The sequence below is a fragment of the Phaseolus vulgaris genome, chromosome 7 (assembly GCF_000499845.2).
Source record: "Phaseolus vulgaris cultivar G19833 chromosome 7, P. vulgaris v2.0, whole genome shotgun sequence".
NCBI lineage: Eukaryota > Viridiplantae > Streptophyta > Magnoliopsida > Fabales > Fabaceae > Phaseolus > Phaseolus vulgaris.
Genome location: NC_023753.2, coordinates 3,770,297 through 3,786,050, shown reverse-complemented (window position 1 = coordinate 3,786,050; position 15,754 = coordinate 3,770,297). Strand labels below are relative to the sequence as shown.

At 32.4% G+C, this 15,754-nt stretch overlaps 2 protein-coding genes across 3 annotated transcripts; both read right to left on the bottom strand.

The window, feature by feature from the left end:
- Positions 1-230: 230 nt before the first annotated feature.
- On the bottom strand, positions 231-5,789 carry LOC137827977 (nucleobase-ascorbate transporter 4-like). The gene is made up of 14 exons (XM_068634361.1): positions 5,723-5,789; positions 5,533-5,630; positions 5,233-5,409; positions 5,021-5,121; positions 4,825-4,900; positions 4,696-4,752; positions 2,742-2,920; positions 2,410-2,506; positions 2,069-2,155; positions 1,924-1,982; positions 1,404-1,495; positions 1,062-1,139; positions 636-796; positions 231-546 (listed from the first exon to the last, which is right to left on the bottom strand). The coding sequence occupies exons 1-14, from the start codon at positions 5,787-5,789 to the stop codon at positions 328-330; spliced, it is 1,548 nt and encodes a 515-aa protein (XP_068490462.1). The 3' UTR covers positions 231-327.
- A 1,338-nt stretch (positions 5,790-7,127) lies between these two features.
- Positions 7,128-12,247, bottom strand: LOC137828813 (nucleobase-ascorbate transporter 4-like). 2 transcript variants are annotated; one of them, XM_068635527.1, is made up of 14 exons: positions 11,803-12,247; positions 11,605-11,702; positions 11,346-11,522; positions 11,052-11,152; positions 10,862-10,937; positions 10,704-10,763; positions 10,035-10,213; positions 9,668-9,764; positions 9,278-9,364; positions 9,134-9,192; positions 8,632-8,723; positions 8,080-8,157; positions 7,645-7,805; positions 7,128-7,566 (listed from the first exon to the last, which is right to left on the bottom strand). In XM_068635527.1, exons 1-14 carry the CDS (start codon positions 11,906-11,908, stop codon positions 7,348-7,350), a joined length of 1,590 nt encoding a protein of 529 aa, XP_068491628.1. In that variant the 5' UTR covers positions 11,909-12,247; the 3' UTR covers positions 7,128-7,347. The 2 variants fall into 2 exon arrangements, with proteins under 2 accessions (XP_068491628.1, XP_068491629.1); XM_068635528.1 differs by having other exon boundaries at positions 7,402-7,566; positions 7,757-7,805; positions 11,803-12,047.
- Positions 12,248-15,754: the final 3,507 nt, after the last annotated feature.

The window sequence follows — 15,754 nt, the reverse complement described above, 5'->3', positions numbered from 1 at the left end:
TCCTAAAAGACACTACATTCATTCACATCCTCACTGGTAAAACATAAGGCCCGATTAGAATAACTGAGCAGAGTCAGATAAGTAGAGTAAGGTTCTGTAAACATTCCTAATGCAGAGAATATTCCGCTTCAAGTACATAGACGTGTAAGACAAAAACTTAGCATGCATGCAAATTGCTGCAAACTGCAACTCTTTTGCTCTAGTATCTTTCTTTATGCATACTACTTCAATCGAAGATACGATGATATGTTGTACTATATTCGTAGGAAGATTGTCTTGAGAGTTATATATAGATATCCTCTTGTTCATTTTAAAGTGGAAGTGCACTCAAACTGAGGGGAAAAATCTGTCCAGGTTGAAAGGAAGTGAATAGAAGTCTTTAGTTCTAATATCCTGATTAAAGTTCATGAACTTTTCCCACCAGAGTCTCCCACTGTCTCGCCGAGTTGAGGTGTCTCCACGATGCAGAGTTAAATCCAAGAAGCAAGCAACTATAATTGCCACAGTTGCTGGGGATGAGAGAAGCACTTGCGCTGTATTGTTGAACTGCAAAAGGAGAGTTACAATGAACCACAAGAACCAAAGGTAGGTATAGTTAAACTAAAACCAACAGAATCAAGGTATTATATACAAACCCAAGTGGAGCCAGTATGAAGACGATCATTTTTGGGTAGCAACAGATCATCGTGGAAATACTGTGGAACAGATAAACCGATGCAGAGAGAAAGTCCAAGGATGAGCATCGACCTATAACTGTTAAGATTGCAGAATTGAAGAAAACCAAGGCCAGCGGATGCTGCTCGTCATAGAAGAAACATAATCAAATATAGAAGTAACTCAGGAACAAAACATAGAATTAGTATATGATCCAATGGTTTACTTAAGTTTCATGGCAATCAGTAAGTAGTCACTTATTTGCTTTTGGTTTCTTGGTCATTAACTTGTTAGTTCTCATAAAATGCATATATACGCATATCAATATTGTAGAATTATTTTCCTTAATTGACGTTGCATTATTTTCAATGTATCATCCGACCATATAACATAAATCACGCACGTACCTACGAAGGAAAAGAGAATGCAGTAAATAGCTGCTACAATAGGCAAAGGCACTGCTGCAAGAGATGCTCCAAATTTTCCTGACACAGAAACACAATCCTGAATGCTTAAGCAGAACAAATTAGGCGGAAAAAATAACATGTAAAGCTTGATAAGTTTGACTTTTTTTTTATCACTAAGACCATTCTCGCTATATTCATTTTATTCCATTCCACCTGTGTTGTTAGATATCCAAAAAAAGGCTTAGGAAGGAACAATTTCTCCAAGGCAAATATAAAATATGGCACATTTGCTTTCACCAATACACCCGAGTGTTTAGAAATTGGAATAAGTCGTTGCAACACCTAATATAGAGAAGAAAAGCATGAATCCAGTTGATATTTGAACGACTCTGCGACTTCCTACTCGTGTTAAACCCAAGAGTCCTGCATTTGCACTTAATGCAGGAAATAAAAGGAAAGACAATTAGATAAAGTCTTTGAGGCAAAAACAAAAGATTTTTTTTCCAAAGTTCACACGTTTAATAGAAGACAATTGGGCAGCCATATTATTCATATATTTGGTCTATAAGCAACATCTTCAGCATCATTTTCATACAGAAATGTCCTGCCTTAACCAGTGATTGGCAGGATGCTCAACTCTGTTCACAACCTCTATGTAGTGTAATCAGGTGTTCCTGATAACCTCAAAGATTTTCTTAGACGATAACATCTTAATCTCATCATAAAACAAATTTGTAGACTATTAACATTGAGTGATAAAATATTAGAAAACTCGTTTTATGCTTAGAATCAGGAAAACTAGGATAGTTTGCCAAAGAATAGTAGTTAGTTTAGATGATTTTTAAAGGTAAACAAAATGTACACTGATGCAGTGGATCCAGTTCCAGTGCCAAAAAATCCATCCAAAAGAGTACCTATGCCCTGAAATCATCGAACTTCGACGAATAAGTCTGATTTCTTAGAAGTAAATGGACGTAAAAATGTAATGTCAAAGAATGAGACATTACCAGCCAGCCAACACCACGACCAAGCACAGATGGTGGAATAGGGGTTGCTTTACCTAATCTTGATGCTGCAATCAATGTCCCTGTTGACTGTCCTCAAATAATGACTTATATCAAAGTACATCCAAATAAAAAGAACTTCAATAATACCCCTTATCATTAGGAGTTGTCAAATTACAAGATAATGTGAAAAAGAGCAGGGGCAGTTCACCAAAATTTTGCAAATTTACACATTGTCATGTTCAAAATATTGCTAGCGTTAGTCTTTATGATTATTTTATCAATAATATAAAAACCATCCTCACAAAACAATTATGTTTAAATTATAAAAAAAAGCAGCAAACCTCTACAGTTGCAACAAGAGAAGCAGAAAGCATAGCAAAAATATCACCAGCATTGAAAGAAGGGTGTCCCCATTGAAATGGACGTGGAACTCTTATCCTGCACAAATGAAATGAAATCTAATTGAAGAATAGAGCTTTAGATAACCATCCACATGAATGAATGAATGAATTACCATCAGCAATAAGAGGTGGTCAGAACACATTCAGCTCCATGTACAAAATTGAAAAAACCAGTTTAATATTTTAAAGCCTTATCATATCAGAAACACAAAATATGGATTTGAAAGAACTACATGAGTCTTAATAACACAAACAAGCTACTTAAGACTGACCAGGGAGCAGCAGTAACTATCGCATATTGATTTGTACAACAAGTCATTTGAATTTTAGCCGGTCTTTCTTTGAATGCACCAGCTGCAGTAAGAAATTCAGCACAGGCCCATGCAATTCCAATTGAAACTATGATTGCAAATCGATCAACTCCACTTGATTTCAGCCTTTGAGGAATGTACTACAAGGCCATTGATTAACAACAGTAGAAATGTCAGTTTAAAATGTTGATTTATGTGGGTAAATAATATGCACACACAGATTAAAAGGGTAAATCATTTCTTACATATTTGAATCTTCTAAGTTAAAATTTTAGTGAAGAGTCAGCCAAATCATTTAGTGAAATTATTATGCATGTAGCAACGTTAAGCAGAAGAATATATATATTTCGGTCTAAATAATCTTATTCTAGCTCTTCGTGAGTTATATCCATACAGAAGACTTGAAACTCAGAAAATCAAACTTGTAACACTAGAACAACTAAGCTTTGGTAGCATATATATTTAATATCAAGAAATCTTGATGATATATTAATGATTTAATTACTCGTTCAGCACCTATAGGTATACAAATTTTACTACTTCGTCCTTATATTTAAAAATAAAAATATTCATTTTAGTGTATATATATATATATATTCTCATATATATTTACCATTTTTAGTATCTATACATATCATGGTTAATATCTTTTAGTCTTAATTTATTTCCGTTCTTCTACTATATATTGGCACGGAAGGTAGATGAAAATTATTTATTTGGAGGATGGAATTATCGATTATGTTGATTTTATTAAGTTTTAACGATTTTTAAATATATTAATAATATATAAATAATAAAAAATTAAATAATATTATAATAAAACATTCTTTCTCATTTCTTTTAATTAAAAAATCCTTCATTTTCACTAAATTGTTGTTCTTTCCTTTACCACTCTCTTCCTTTCCATTGTTCAAGTGAAACAAACCCTTAGTTAGTGTGATATAAATTTAGTTACTAGAAGTAGCATATACCAATGGAAGGTTAATTTTATAAAATTGGGGTAAATTTATTATAAATAGGTAAAGTTTTTAAAAATTACATAAACGAGTAAGACGAATTTTGAAACACTATTTTAAGGAAATTATATTTCAATGCACAATTTATTTTGATATTTTTTAAATTAGTGAAAAAATTGTGTATAAAAACATAACTTTATTTGAACAAAAAAAAGAAAGAGTACATGATTTAATGCACGATTTTTTAAACGGAAGTCCACTTTATTCACACAAATCTCTTTCCATTTATTTTTTTTTTTCTTTGCATTTTCCTGTGACCAATTGCTTGTATATGCTCTGCTATTTTTATTTTTATTTTGACTCAGACAGTAAATTTGGAGAAGCTGAAGTGAAAGAGTACAAGGCCAAACAAGCAACAAAGGTTGTTCCAGATATAAATCCCAACTTAACATAAATAATAGAAAGAGTTGTAATTGAAAAAAAAGGACCAATTGAGTGATTGTAATTAGAAAAACACAATTACCGTGTAATCTTTCCAACACAATAAAAGAATAAGAGAATGATATACGACCTCGGTTTCAAAAATATATTAAAAATGATTAAAAAATAAATTATAGAAGCACAATTTTTATTATTTAAAAAAATTAAAATATTATTTCTTCCTTTTGAAGTCATTTTTTCAAGCGTTGACTTATTTATTTGTATTATCTTTCAAAAATTTATTCATTTTTAATAAATTTAAAATAAAATCGTAATATTTTATGGAAGAAAAAAAACCTATCAAGATCATTTTTAGATATAAATATTAAACAGTAAAGTTTATTAAAGTATAGATAACACATAAATAGTTTAACCTATATTAAAAAAATAGTGCTTCTGCTATTTGCTTCACTAATGACTATGTTTTTGCTATACAAATATTTAAAAAAATAAACTAAAATAGATGTGGGAAAATAAACCTGGAACAGGAGGAGAAGGATGAATGCTGGGAGAGCAATTTCAACACAGTGTAGCAGCTACAAGAATCAGATTATGTTTGTTAAAGAAGTAATAATATGAAAGAGACAAGAAAAGAGCAATGCGTGTACTGTTGAAAATGCTGATATGAAGAGTCCTATGCCAGTGAGAGTGGCAAGGGGAACCACACTAAGCGGGCTCAGACACCTGCGATATCAGTACTAATAATATCACTGATTCTTCTGTTCCAAAGTATAACTCATTTAATCAAAGACGCAAATTGCACTAATCATCAAAATAGATTCTCAACTCAACCATGCACATTACCTTGCAAAAATCCTCCAAAATCCTAAAAAACCAATACCCATTTGAAAAACCGATGCACCAATAAGTGCCCCCTGTATGGCTCTCATCGAATGTAGAAACCTCTACAAAAACCATCCAAGAAAAGTTTGAAATTAGTGAGAAGCATTTTCACCAAATAGTGATTAGATAGAGCAATAACACAACAATGCAGACACACTGATATATAGATTAACCTGATGCGGATCTTCAAACACACTCATCCTCGTGGAAACAGCAATGGACACAGCAGGAATGAGGAAAGTGTAGGATGGTCCCATCACCACAGGAAGACGTGTTCCAAACAACGTTTGCATCAGTGTGTTAATGGCCGCAACAAAAAGCAGAGTCTCGATCATCTCAGCCTGCTCCTCCTATTTTATTTTATTTCAAAACAAGTAGAAAGAAATTCGAGTGAAACAGAAAAACTAAACAAACACATATATCAGCATGTATACATGAAAATGCTAATAAGAAAACTTCAAACGTTCGATTACATTGCCACCACCCATCAAAGGGACAAGGATGGAGGAAGCCATGGCAATGGTCCCAAGCACAACCGCGAAATGCAGAAACGCAAGAAAAATCCCTTCAGCTGCAACCAAAGCAAAGCAGAAGAAACCGTATCAGTGTGAAGTGTTAATTATTAAGTTTAGGTAGAAAAGAAGGGTTGGTAATAGCATATACGCCATGAGGGAAATCTTGGAACACAGTGAGCAACACCGAGAATTTCATTCACGTTTTCTTCTTCCATTGTTTGTCTCTCGTTTTCTTGTTGTTAGTGTTTATTCTGTCTCTGATTTGATATCTCTTATAAACACGATGAGTGCTTGAAATGCCTGTTTGTTTTCTTGTGAGGTTACGGTTATGGCCTATGGCCTATGGCCTAGTGAGGAGAATGCAGCTTTGCTTATATATAATATAGGCCTTTTAATTTTCCAATATTCACTTTTTTTTCCTTACATATGTATGTTACTAACAAAAATGTCTTTGCATGTTCCAAATCCTATGATTTATGTTGTCTTTAGTCGTGAAACTTTTTCTTCTTTATGTTTTTTTATCTGTACAATTTCATTATAATAATTATTTTGTATATCTAGTCAATTATGTTGTTAAAATGAAATATTAAACTATTTTTTGTAATAAACTAATGATAAATAATATTAATAACAATAAATAAAATAAATTTTAACTCATTTTTCTAATTAAATAATAAAAAATTTACTATTTTTTCTTTTCTTTTCTCCAATCTATTTTGTTTTGTTTTACCAAACTGATAAACAGCATACATTATTTATGACAAAAAATGGAAAAAAGAAAGGAGTAAATGCCTTTAGTTATGCTTCTTTGGTATTAATTACTCATTCTGTACTGTGCTATATGATGTTTTTAGTGACGCGTGGCACAATTTGAATGACACATCACAACATATTTGTTACAACATCATGAGTTTTTTGTTTATTAAAAGGAACGTGAACTTAATTGAAAACTTCAATCGAAAGTAAAATAAAATACATTCGTAAGATATTAATTTATTAGTTTTGGTACACTTTATTGTAGTATATAATTTTTATTTTTTTTATTTTTTAAGCTATATAAAACTATTTATTTATCATTTGAATTTATACTACATAATTTAATGATATTATGTGTAAACGTTATCACATTTAAAAAAAATCAAATTATTTAAATCTCATCTAAGATCACCAATGTTACAATATAGACAGAATAAATTAGGCATCTTACTGTAAAATATCATAATTGTTTGATTATGAAACTTAATAAATAGTTTATGCAGCTAAAGAAAAGTTCAAATTTGTTTTTAGTTTCTTAAAATAAATTAAAATTTTGGTCTCTGTAAATTATTTCTTTCTTTTTGCTCCCACTAAAATTTAAAATGATCAGTTTTGATCCCTATTGTTGTATAACATATTAGCTATTTATGCCTTTAACAAAAGCTTATATGATCATTTCAAGTTATAAATAAATTCTATTGTTGTAATATAATGTCAGCGTGTATCACTTCAAAATAAGAAGTAAGAGAAATTAAGTGCGAACATTTTATACGCAGGTGTAAGAATAAAAGTAGGAGATGCAGGAAGAAAAAACTCAGCAGAGAGTGATTGGCGCATGACAATGGCTACATATGGGCCTAATTACTATAGAGTGGACTGCTAGAGGCCCAATTGAAATAGTTGGGCAGGGTGAAACAAGTCAGTATTATTTGTATAGATATTACACACTTTGAGAGAAGAAATTCTAAAAGGAACATAGATTTTCTCTTGATCATTTTAAAAAGGAAGTGCTCTCTCTCAATATGAAGGAAAGAATCTGTTGAGGTTGAAAGGAAGTGAATAGAACTCTTCACTTCTAGTATCATGATTGAAGTTCCTGAACTTTTCCCACCAATGTCTCCCACTGTCTCTGCGGGTTAAGCTGTCTCCACGTCTCAAAGTTAAGTCCAAGAAGTAAGCAACTATAATTGCTACAGTTGCTGGGGATGAGAAAATCACTTGCACTATATCGTTGAACTGCAAAAACAATAATCAATGGTGTAATAGTAAAATAAGAATTATGAAGAAAACTTCTTTGAAGTTGAGTATGCAAACCGCAGTGGAGCCAGTATGAACAGGGCCATGTCCAGATATCAACAGATACTCGTTAAAATACTGTTGAACAGATAAACCAATGAAGAGAGAGAGTCCTAGGATGAACAATGACCTGTAGCTGTTTAGGTTGCAGAATTGAAGAAAACCAAGCCCAGCTGATGCTGCTCATCATAAAAAATGATACAACTAAATTAGAAATAATGCAGGAATAAACATGAAATTACCATGATCCAAATGGAAATACATTTTACATGAGAATTGACAAGTTTCACGGCATTCACTAGTTTACTTTTGGTGTTTAGGTCATTAACTTGTTTGTTCTCACAAGAAAACAGACACACATAAAGATGATAGAGTTATTTTCCCTAATTCATGTTGCATTATTTCCAATGCATTGGGCCAAGCAACACATAAATCAGTAAATCACAGACTTACCTACGTAGGCAAAGAGAACGCAGTAAATAGCTGCTATAATTGACAAAGGTATTGAAGCAAGAACTGCTCCAAATTTTCCTGGCACAGAAGCACAAACCTGAACTTAAGTAAAGAATCAGTAGAACAAAATAATAAAAGTAAAGCTAGATCAGTTTGATTATTTCATCACTTAAAAAAAGTTTGAATTGATGGAGGGGATAAGAAAAACGTAGAATGGAATGAAACTTTAGCTTTCAGTGCTTGACAGAGGGAGTTGAATATATGAAATATATACCATCCCATTCCATCAAATACCTCTATTTTTTTCCCAGTTTGGGAGGTATAGGAAAACATTATTGTTTGTTAATTTATTACTATTCTATTCACTTCTCAAATAATGAAATAAAAACTCTTTTACATTTCATCATAATGTTATGATATCCAATTCATTTTATTCCACCTTTTGCTGGGTACTACTAAAAATAGAGCCTTAGGAAAGATCAAATTCTCCAATATAATAAAGTATTTTCACCAATTCAAGTGTTTACACATTTGAAGAAATTGTTTCAATACCTAATATTGAGAAGAAAAACATGAATCCAGCTGATATTTGAATGACTCTGCGGCTTCCTACTCGTGTTAAACCAAGGAGTCCTGCATTTTCACTTAATATCAAGGAAAGACAATTAGATAAAAATTATCCAAGGTTCATACATTTGTATGAAAGAAAGAAATTAGGAAGACATATTATTCATATATTGGGTCAATAGGCAACACCCTTTTCAGACAGAAATGTTCCTACATAGCAACATGTCAATCCAAAACCCATCAAAACCTTTAGGTAGTCTAAATAAGTGGCTTCTTGATAACCTCCAATATTTTCCTATGTACTAACATCTAAGTATCACATAAAAGTAAATTTACAGTCTTCCACACAACAATGAAACAATGAAATAAACATTGATTGATTGAATATTAGCAACTCATCTTATCTTATGCACTGAGTCAGAACAACTTAGGTCCATAGCTTAAGAATACAGCAAGGCAGATGAACTTTTAAGACAATAAAACGTACACTGATGCAGTAGATCCAGTTCCTGAGCCAAAAATGCCATCCAAAAGAGTGCCTATACCCTGAAATCGTCAAACATTAACATATAAGTCTAAATTTTAAAAGAAATTGCATGAACAAATGTAATGTCAAAGAATCACATAGCACCAGCCAGCCAACACCACGACTAAGCACAGAAGGTGGAACAGGGGTTGCACTGCCAAATCTTGATGCTGCAATGAATGTCCCTGTTGACTGCCCGCAGAGAATGAAAAGGGAAAAAATTATATAAAAGTACATCCAAATGAAAAGAACTTTAATCATAAACCTTTTAATTAGAAATTGTCAAATCAAGAAGATAGCATAAAAAAAGACCCGAGGGAAGCTCACAGAATTTTTGTAAATCCAATTAATAGAGTCAACAAATTCATACTGATCATGGTACAAATTGTCATGTGCTAAATATTGCTAGCATTAGCCCTTCTGATTATTTTATTAAAATGATATAACAACCATCCCCACAAGTTTGTCGACACATTAAAAGAAACAAAAGCAAACCTCTACAATTGCAACAAGAGAAGCAGCAATCACAGCAAAAGCATCACCAGCATTGAAAGAAGGGCGTCCCCATTGAAATGGATATGGAACTCTTATCCTACATAAATGAAGAGAAATTTAATTGAAGGGTGTTACATTAAATGACCATCCATTTGAATGGATTTACCATCACCAAATGATCAAGTATGCATCTGTGTATTTTATGAAGAGGTGTCCTAAACACATTCATGTCCTTGCACATAGTTGCAAACACTAATTTGATGCTTGAAAGCCTTAGATATCATCATCAATTATATCATAGAATATAATATATGGTTCTAAAAGCACTACATGACTCTTATAATAGAAGCAAGTTATTAAGACTGACCAAGGAGCAGCACTAATTAACCCAGATCGATCAGTACGACAACTTAATTGAGTTTTAGGCGATCTTTTATTATAGGCACCAGCTGCAGTCAAAATTTCAGCAAATGCCCATGCAATTCCAATTGAGACTATAATTGCAAATCGATCAGCTCCTCTTGATTTCATCCTTTCCGGAATGTACTGCAAGGCCATTGATTTAACATAAGTAAAAATATCAATTCAAAGTGTTGATTTACTTTGATATATAATATACACAGATAACAAGTGTAATTCACTTCTTGAAGTACCACTAATTCGTACTTAAATTTTATTCAAGAGTTGGCCAAACCAAATGAAATTATGCATATAGCAATATCAAGCACAGATGCATATATATTTTGTGGTCTCGATTATAGATATCCTCTGCAAAAGACAATCTTATTCCAGTCTGATACTTTTTCCTACACACAAGACTTGAATGTGGACCTTGCTTAAGGAAAATCAAACATTTACTAGTTTAACTTACTGTTGGCAGACCCATGTAAATTTAATAGGAAGGGATTTGGGTAACATATTAAAAAAAATAGAGCTACAATTTTTGTCTAACTAATCACTTTCTTGTTGCTGTACAAATATTTCAAGAGAATTAAACTAAAATGGATGAGAGAGAATGGTAAAGAAAGTAACATACCTGGGAAAAGATGACAATGATAACCAATGCAAGGAGACCAATTTCAACACAATCTGCCAACTACAAGAATCAGAGAAATATCAAAGATTGTTTGTTAAACAACTAACAATCACATGAAAGAGACTGCCAATATGCATAAGAAAGAGCAAAGCGTGTACTTTTGGAAATCCTAACACAAAGAGTCCTAGTCCAGTCAGAGTTACAAGAGGGGCCACGCTAAGCGGGCTGAGAAATCTGCAGTATCAGTAGAGATAATATAGTGAACTTTTCTATTCTAAAATATAGCTGACTTCTACAGAGAGCAGATTGCAAAATAATGATCAAGAGATTCTCTGGTTTGTAATCTACCTGGCAAATATCCTCCAAAAGCCAAAAAAGCCAACAATGATTTGAAAAAACGATGCAACAATAAGTGCTCCTTGTATGGCTCTCATAGATTGTTTAAATCTCTGAAAAAATTCAGTGAAGAATCAATTGGCATTAGTAACATGCACTAACGCTTCAAAAATAGTCATGAAAACTAGTCAATTTTCAAGTAGAGAAACAGCACATCGACACCATTCATTAATTATTTTCACCAAGCAGTAATCAGAGAGAGCTACACAGTACACTACAACAATATGAACACACACACAGACTAACCTGATGTGGATCAACAAATACACTCATTCTGGTGGAAAAGGCAATGGAAACAGCAGGAATGAGAAAAGAATAGGATGCCCCCACAACCACTGGAAGACGTGTGCCAAACAACGTTTGCAGCAGTGTGTTAATGGCAGCAACAAAAAGTAGAGTCTGTATTGTTTCAGCCTTTTCTACCTATAATTTATTTCAGAGAAAAGAAATTAGAATCAAAACGAATGAGAAGACTAAACAACAAGGTATTAAAAAATTGCACTACATTGCCACCACCGATCAACGGGACAAGGATGGTGGAAACAATGACAATGGTCCCAAGCACAACCAGATAATGCTGAAAGCCAAGAATGACCCCTTCAGCTGCAACCAAATTAAAGACAAAAAAAAAATCGGCTCAGCAAATAAAGGGTGGCAAAAATTGAGCTTAGATAGAGAAAAAGGCCAAAGGGGTGGCATATACGCCATGAGGGCGAGCTGGTAACACAGTAATCAACACCGGGAAGTTGGTCCTTCACGGGATGAGGTAGGAACTCATCAGCCTTTCCTCCACCTCCACCAGCTACCATTGTTTCTCTCTCTGGTGTTTGTTTACTCAGCAATTTAATTTCTTAGTTGGTGTTTCTTATAGTGCAGAGAGAAAAAGAAGAAGAAGCAGGTGTATGGTGTGTTCGTTAAGAAATGGTCCAGAATGAAAATGATGAGTGAGAGTTGGCGAAGGCGTTGTGACTCTAGCTACTGCCTGAAACGCTTTTCCACATTCACCTGGCGCGCTTTTCAACAACTCTGACAGACTACTGTCATTTTCTTCACTGCACTTATGGGACACAATTGTACCCTCATACCATGCGCAGGGTAAGAACTCATAACAGTACCACAACACCACCGGATATAATACTTTTATGTTTATCACCTTTGAATGATTATTTTTTTCAAGATAATTCCAAATTCAATCTAAGAATCTGGTTTGTACTTGTTGAGGGAAGTTAAAATAATATGTATATAATTACTAATAAACTTCAACTTTCCTTTTACATGAAAACTGAATACATAATAATTATATTTTTAATACAAATAACTATAAAAAATTTAATACAAAGTTGGTTTAGAATATGCAACCCATGCATGTGTACCTAAGAGGGTCTGACATACACCAACCAGATCAGAATACATGCAGGTTTATCATTGCTTCTCTGTCTTTTTAACATACATATGGCAGATATTTTTCTGGCCAGACAAGTTTCAGGTCATTTATCCTGACCATTGATTTATTTAAGAGTGCATCTAATGGTCAAAACTAAGTGGTGCACCATGGACTGCTTCTTACGAGGTTCCCGCAGTGATGAGGTTACCTTAATTGGTTTGTTGTAGTTGGTAATGTTAGTTTAGCTTACTATTAACCCTAACTTTCTTTCTTATTTGGCTTTTATGTTTTTTTGCTTTGTTTATGGAATGACTTGCTAACTTGTACTACCATGGTTCTAGGGTCAAATGTTGGAACACCAAAACAAGGAATATGTCATTGTTCACCACCTCATGGACACAGAATTTACAAAAAGCTATGCAAAAATAAAACAACAATGATTCAATAATTTTCCATGTTGATGTTTATTAATAAATTTATTATTTAACATTGTATTTAAAAAAGAGAGTTTATATTTAAGGTTTTGATCTACTTTAACTAAAGTTGTAGTTTGTGATAAATACATTAGTTATCTATGTTGTTTCATTACCTAATTCACTTACTGTCATTTATCTATGTAGACAAGTCACAACTTATTGAGTTGAAAGTTTCTGCTTTGTAATAAAATAGTAAGAAAGTGAAAATAAGTAAAGAAAATAAAATGAGTAAAATTAAAAGAGAAAAACGATAAGAAGGGATTTTAATTTATGATGAAGTATATAATATAGTTTTTTACTTTGTATGGTGTGTTCCACAATGCTGATATATCCAATAACCAATAACTTCTACAGAATAAATTAAATTGAAAAAATATATATGCATTAACTTTTTTTTGGGCCGTTCATTGTGAAGGAGAAAGATGACAAAAGAACAAGCTGAAGCTAAAACACAAAAGAAGGAAAAAAAACAGCGCATGTATTATAGTCAGCAGGCTTTTTTTCTTATTCCGGGTTATTATTGGCTACTATAGACCTATGAAACTTTATCATGAAAAATTATTTGCAGTCCAAAATGTATCCTCACAGACGAGACTTTCATATGGGTATATTTTAACACTTTCTTTTTAAAATATAACCACTTAACAATTTTTTTTATTAATATAATAATAATAATATCTAATTCTTAAATTTTGTATTTTTTTAAATACCACAAGGATATAGTCTCTTATTTTTTATCTAAAATTTTAAATAATTTTATTAAATATCTATATTAATAAATAGGGAATCATTATATAGACTCATTAGATAAGTTAACTTTCTTCTAATAATAAATAAAAATAGTGTACCCTACGAATATTATTAATTTTTAAATATGATATAAATATAAAAAAATATTCTTAATCTCAAGTTTTAAGATAACTTAAAACCTCTCTTATACCAAATTTACTACAAGAAAACGCGTGATTAGCTGTCAGATATTTGCGTTGATCTAGTGTGGATGTATTTTTCGTTGGCCAAACCCACATAAAACTGACGCAAAATTGGTTTTTGTGAGATGTTCGACGCATAACAAACGTGCGAAAAGATTTTGAAAAAAAAAATTTATTTTGTGTCGCCAATAACCGACGCTTAATTTAAGTTGTGTGTAAGGGTCTAGAAAATAACCTTAAAGTAGAAGTGGTATATTTTAAATGATACCTGAATATTTTATTATTAAAATGAAAATGACATATAAATAGAAAATTCACTTCAGGTTTCATTTCAAAACAACCACCATTTCTCTAAAAGTTTCCTTTTTCCTTTCTCTCCCTTCTCTCTAAGATTCTGATCTCCTCGCTTATCAGTTTGGCGATCGAAGTCTGCCATTGGACTCCTGGCAGCGAAGACTACAAGACTGTCCGATCATAATCTCTTATAGAGTTTCAATTTTGTTCCTCTTTTTCCTTTTCTCTCCCTTCTCTCTAAGATTCTGATCTCCTTACTTATCAGTTTGACGATCGGAGTCTGCCATTGAACTCCTGGCAGTGAATCCTATAAGATTGCCCGATCAAAATCTCTGATAGAGTAAGTTCAATTTTTACCCTTCTCTGAGTCAAATTTTGAACTAGTAGGTTTATCTCAATCTAAGTGTATGCATGTGCCACTTTTAGTTTTAGGATTAGTCTTTAGTAGATCAGAGTCTTAGAGATATAGTTAGATTTTTTATCAGGACTCTGTGGTGCAGGTTAAGCTACTTTTGAAGATTTTGGTAGGTTTGGAGCTCTTCGTGAGCATATGCTCAAGTAAAGGTAAGGGAAGCTAGTTTAAAATCTTCTAACATCTTCAATAGAACCCTAGGTTAGAAGATTTGAATGTGAGTGTGACGGGGTCACCAATTCCAGATTCTGTTGCAAGATTTCTTGTTCTGAGTAGATTGTAGTTTGATTGAAATTGAAAGTGTTGTGATTGAGAATTGGTTGTTTGATTTAAATGATTTTGGAATTAGAAATCATATATATGTATAAATGGACATAATAACTCAATGATTCAATGAGAGTGATTGTATCATGCTGAACAGGAACTGTCAATGTAATGTGTAGATTTATAATTTATGAATTGAATGAGATATTGATTTATAATCTAATAGGTATATTAAGTTATGCAGAATTTTTCTGCATATTTCGCTCAAGCCAAGCTAAACATTTTGGGTGCTCTCTGGAGGATTTTTAGCCCAAGCTAAAAATTCTGGGTGCTCTCTGGAGGATTTTAGCTCAAGCTAGCGAATTTTAGCTCAAGCTAAAATTCTAGGTACTCTCTGGAGGATTTTAGCTCAAGCTAGCGAATTTTAGCTCAAGTTAAAATTCTGGGTGCTCTCGGGTGGATTTTAGCTCAAGCTAGCGAATTCTAGCTCAAGCTAAAGTAAAATAAAATAAAAATAAAAAATAAAGTAAAATAAAAATATTAAACTAATTTTTATTTGCTTTTAAAAGATTGATTGATTTATTTCTATATAGTTTTTCTTATAAAGTATGTAAACTTATATTTCATGTATAGTTAATTGAAAATCTCTTTAATTAGACATTTATATGATTAGTCAATGAATTGTTGTGTATTTTGGAAATTCTAAACATTGGTATGATTTGATTGTTTGATGGTGGATATTATGAGGTTCAAAATATGAATTCTAATCGAGACATAGTATTTTCAGGAAAGAAAATACCGTGTTAAGATTGTTTAGGATGTGCATTGACTAGGGATTCGTCTAGAATGAGATATCCTGACTCTCCTAAGATAATGGAATCATATAGATGAAG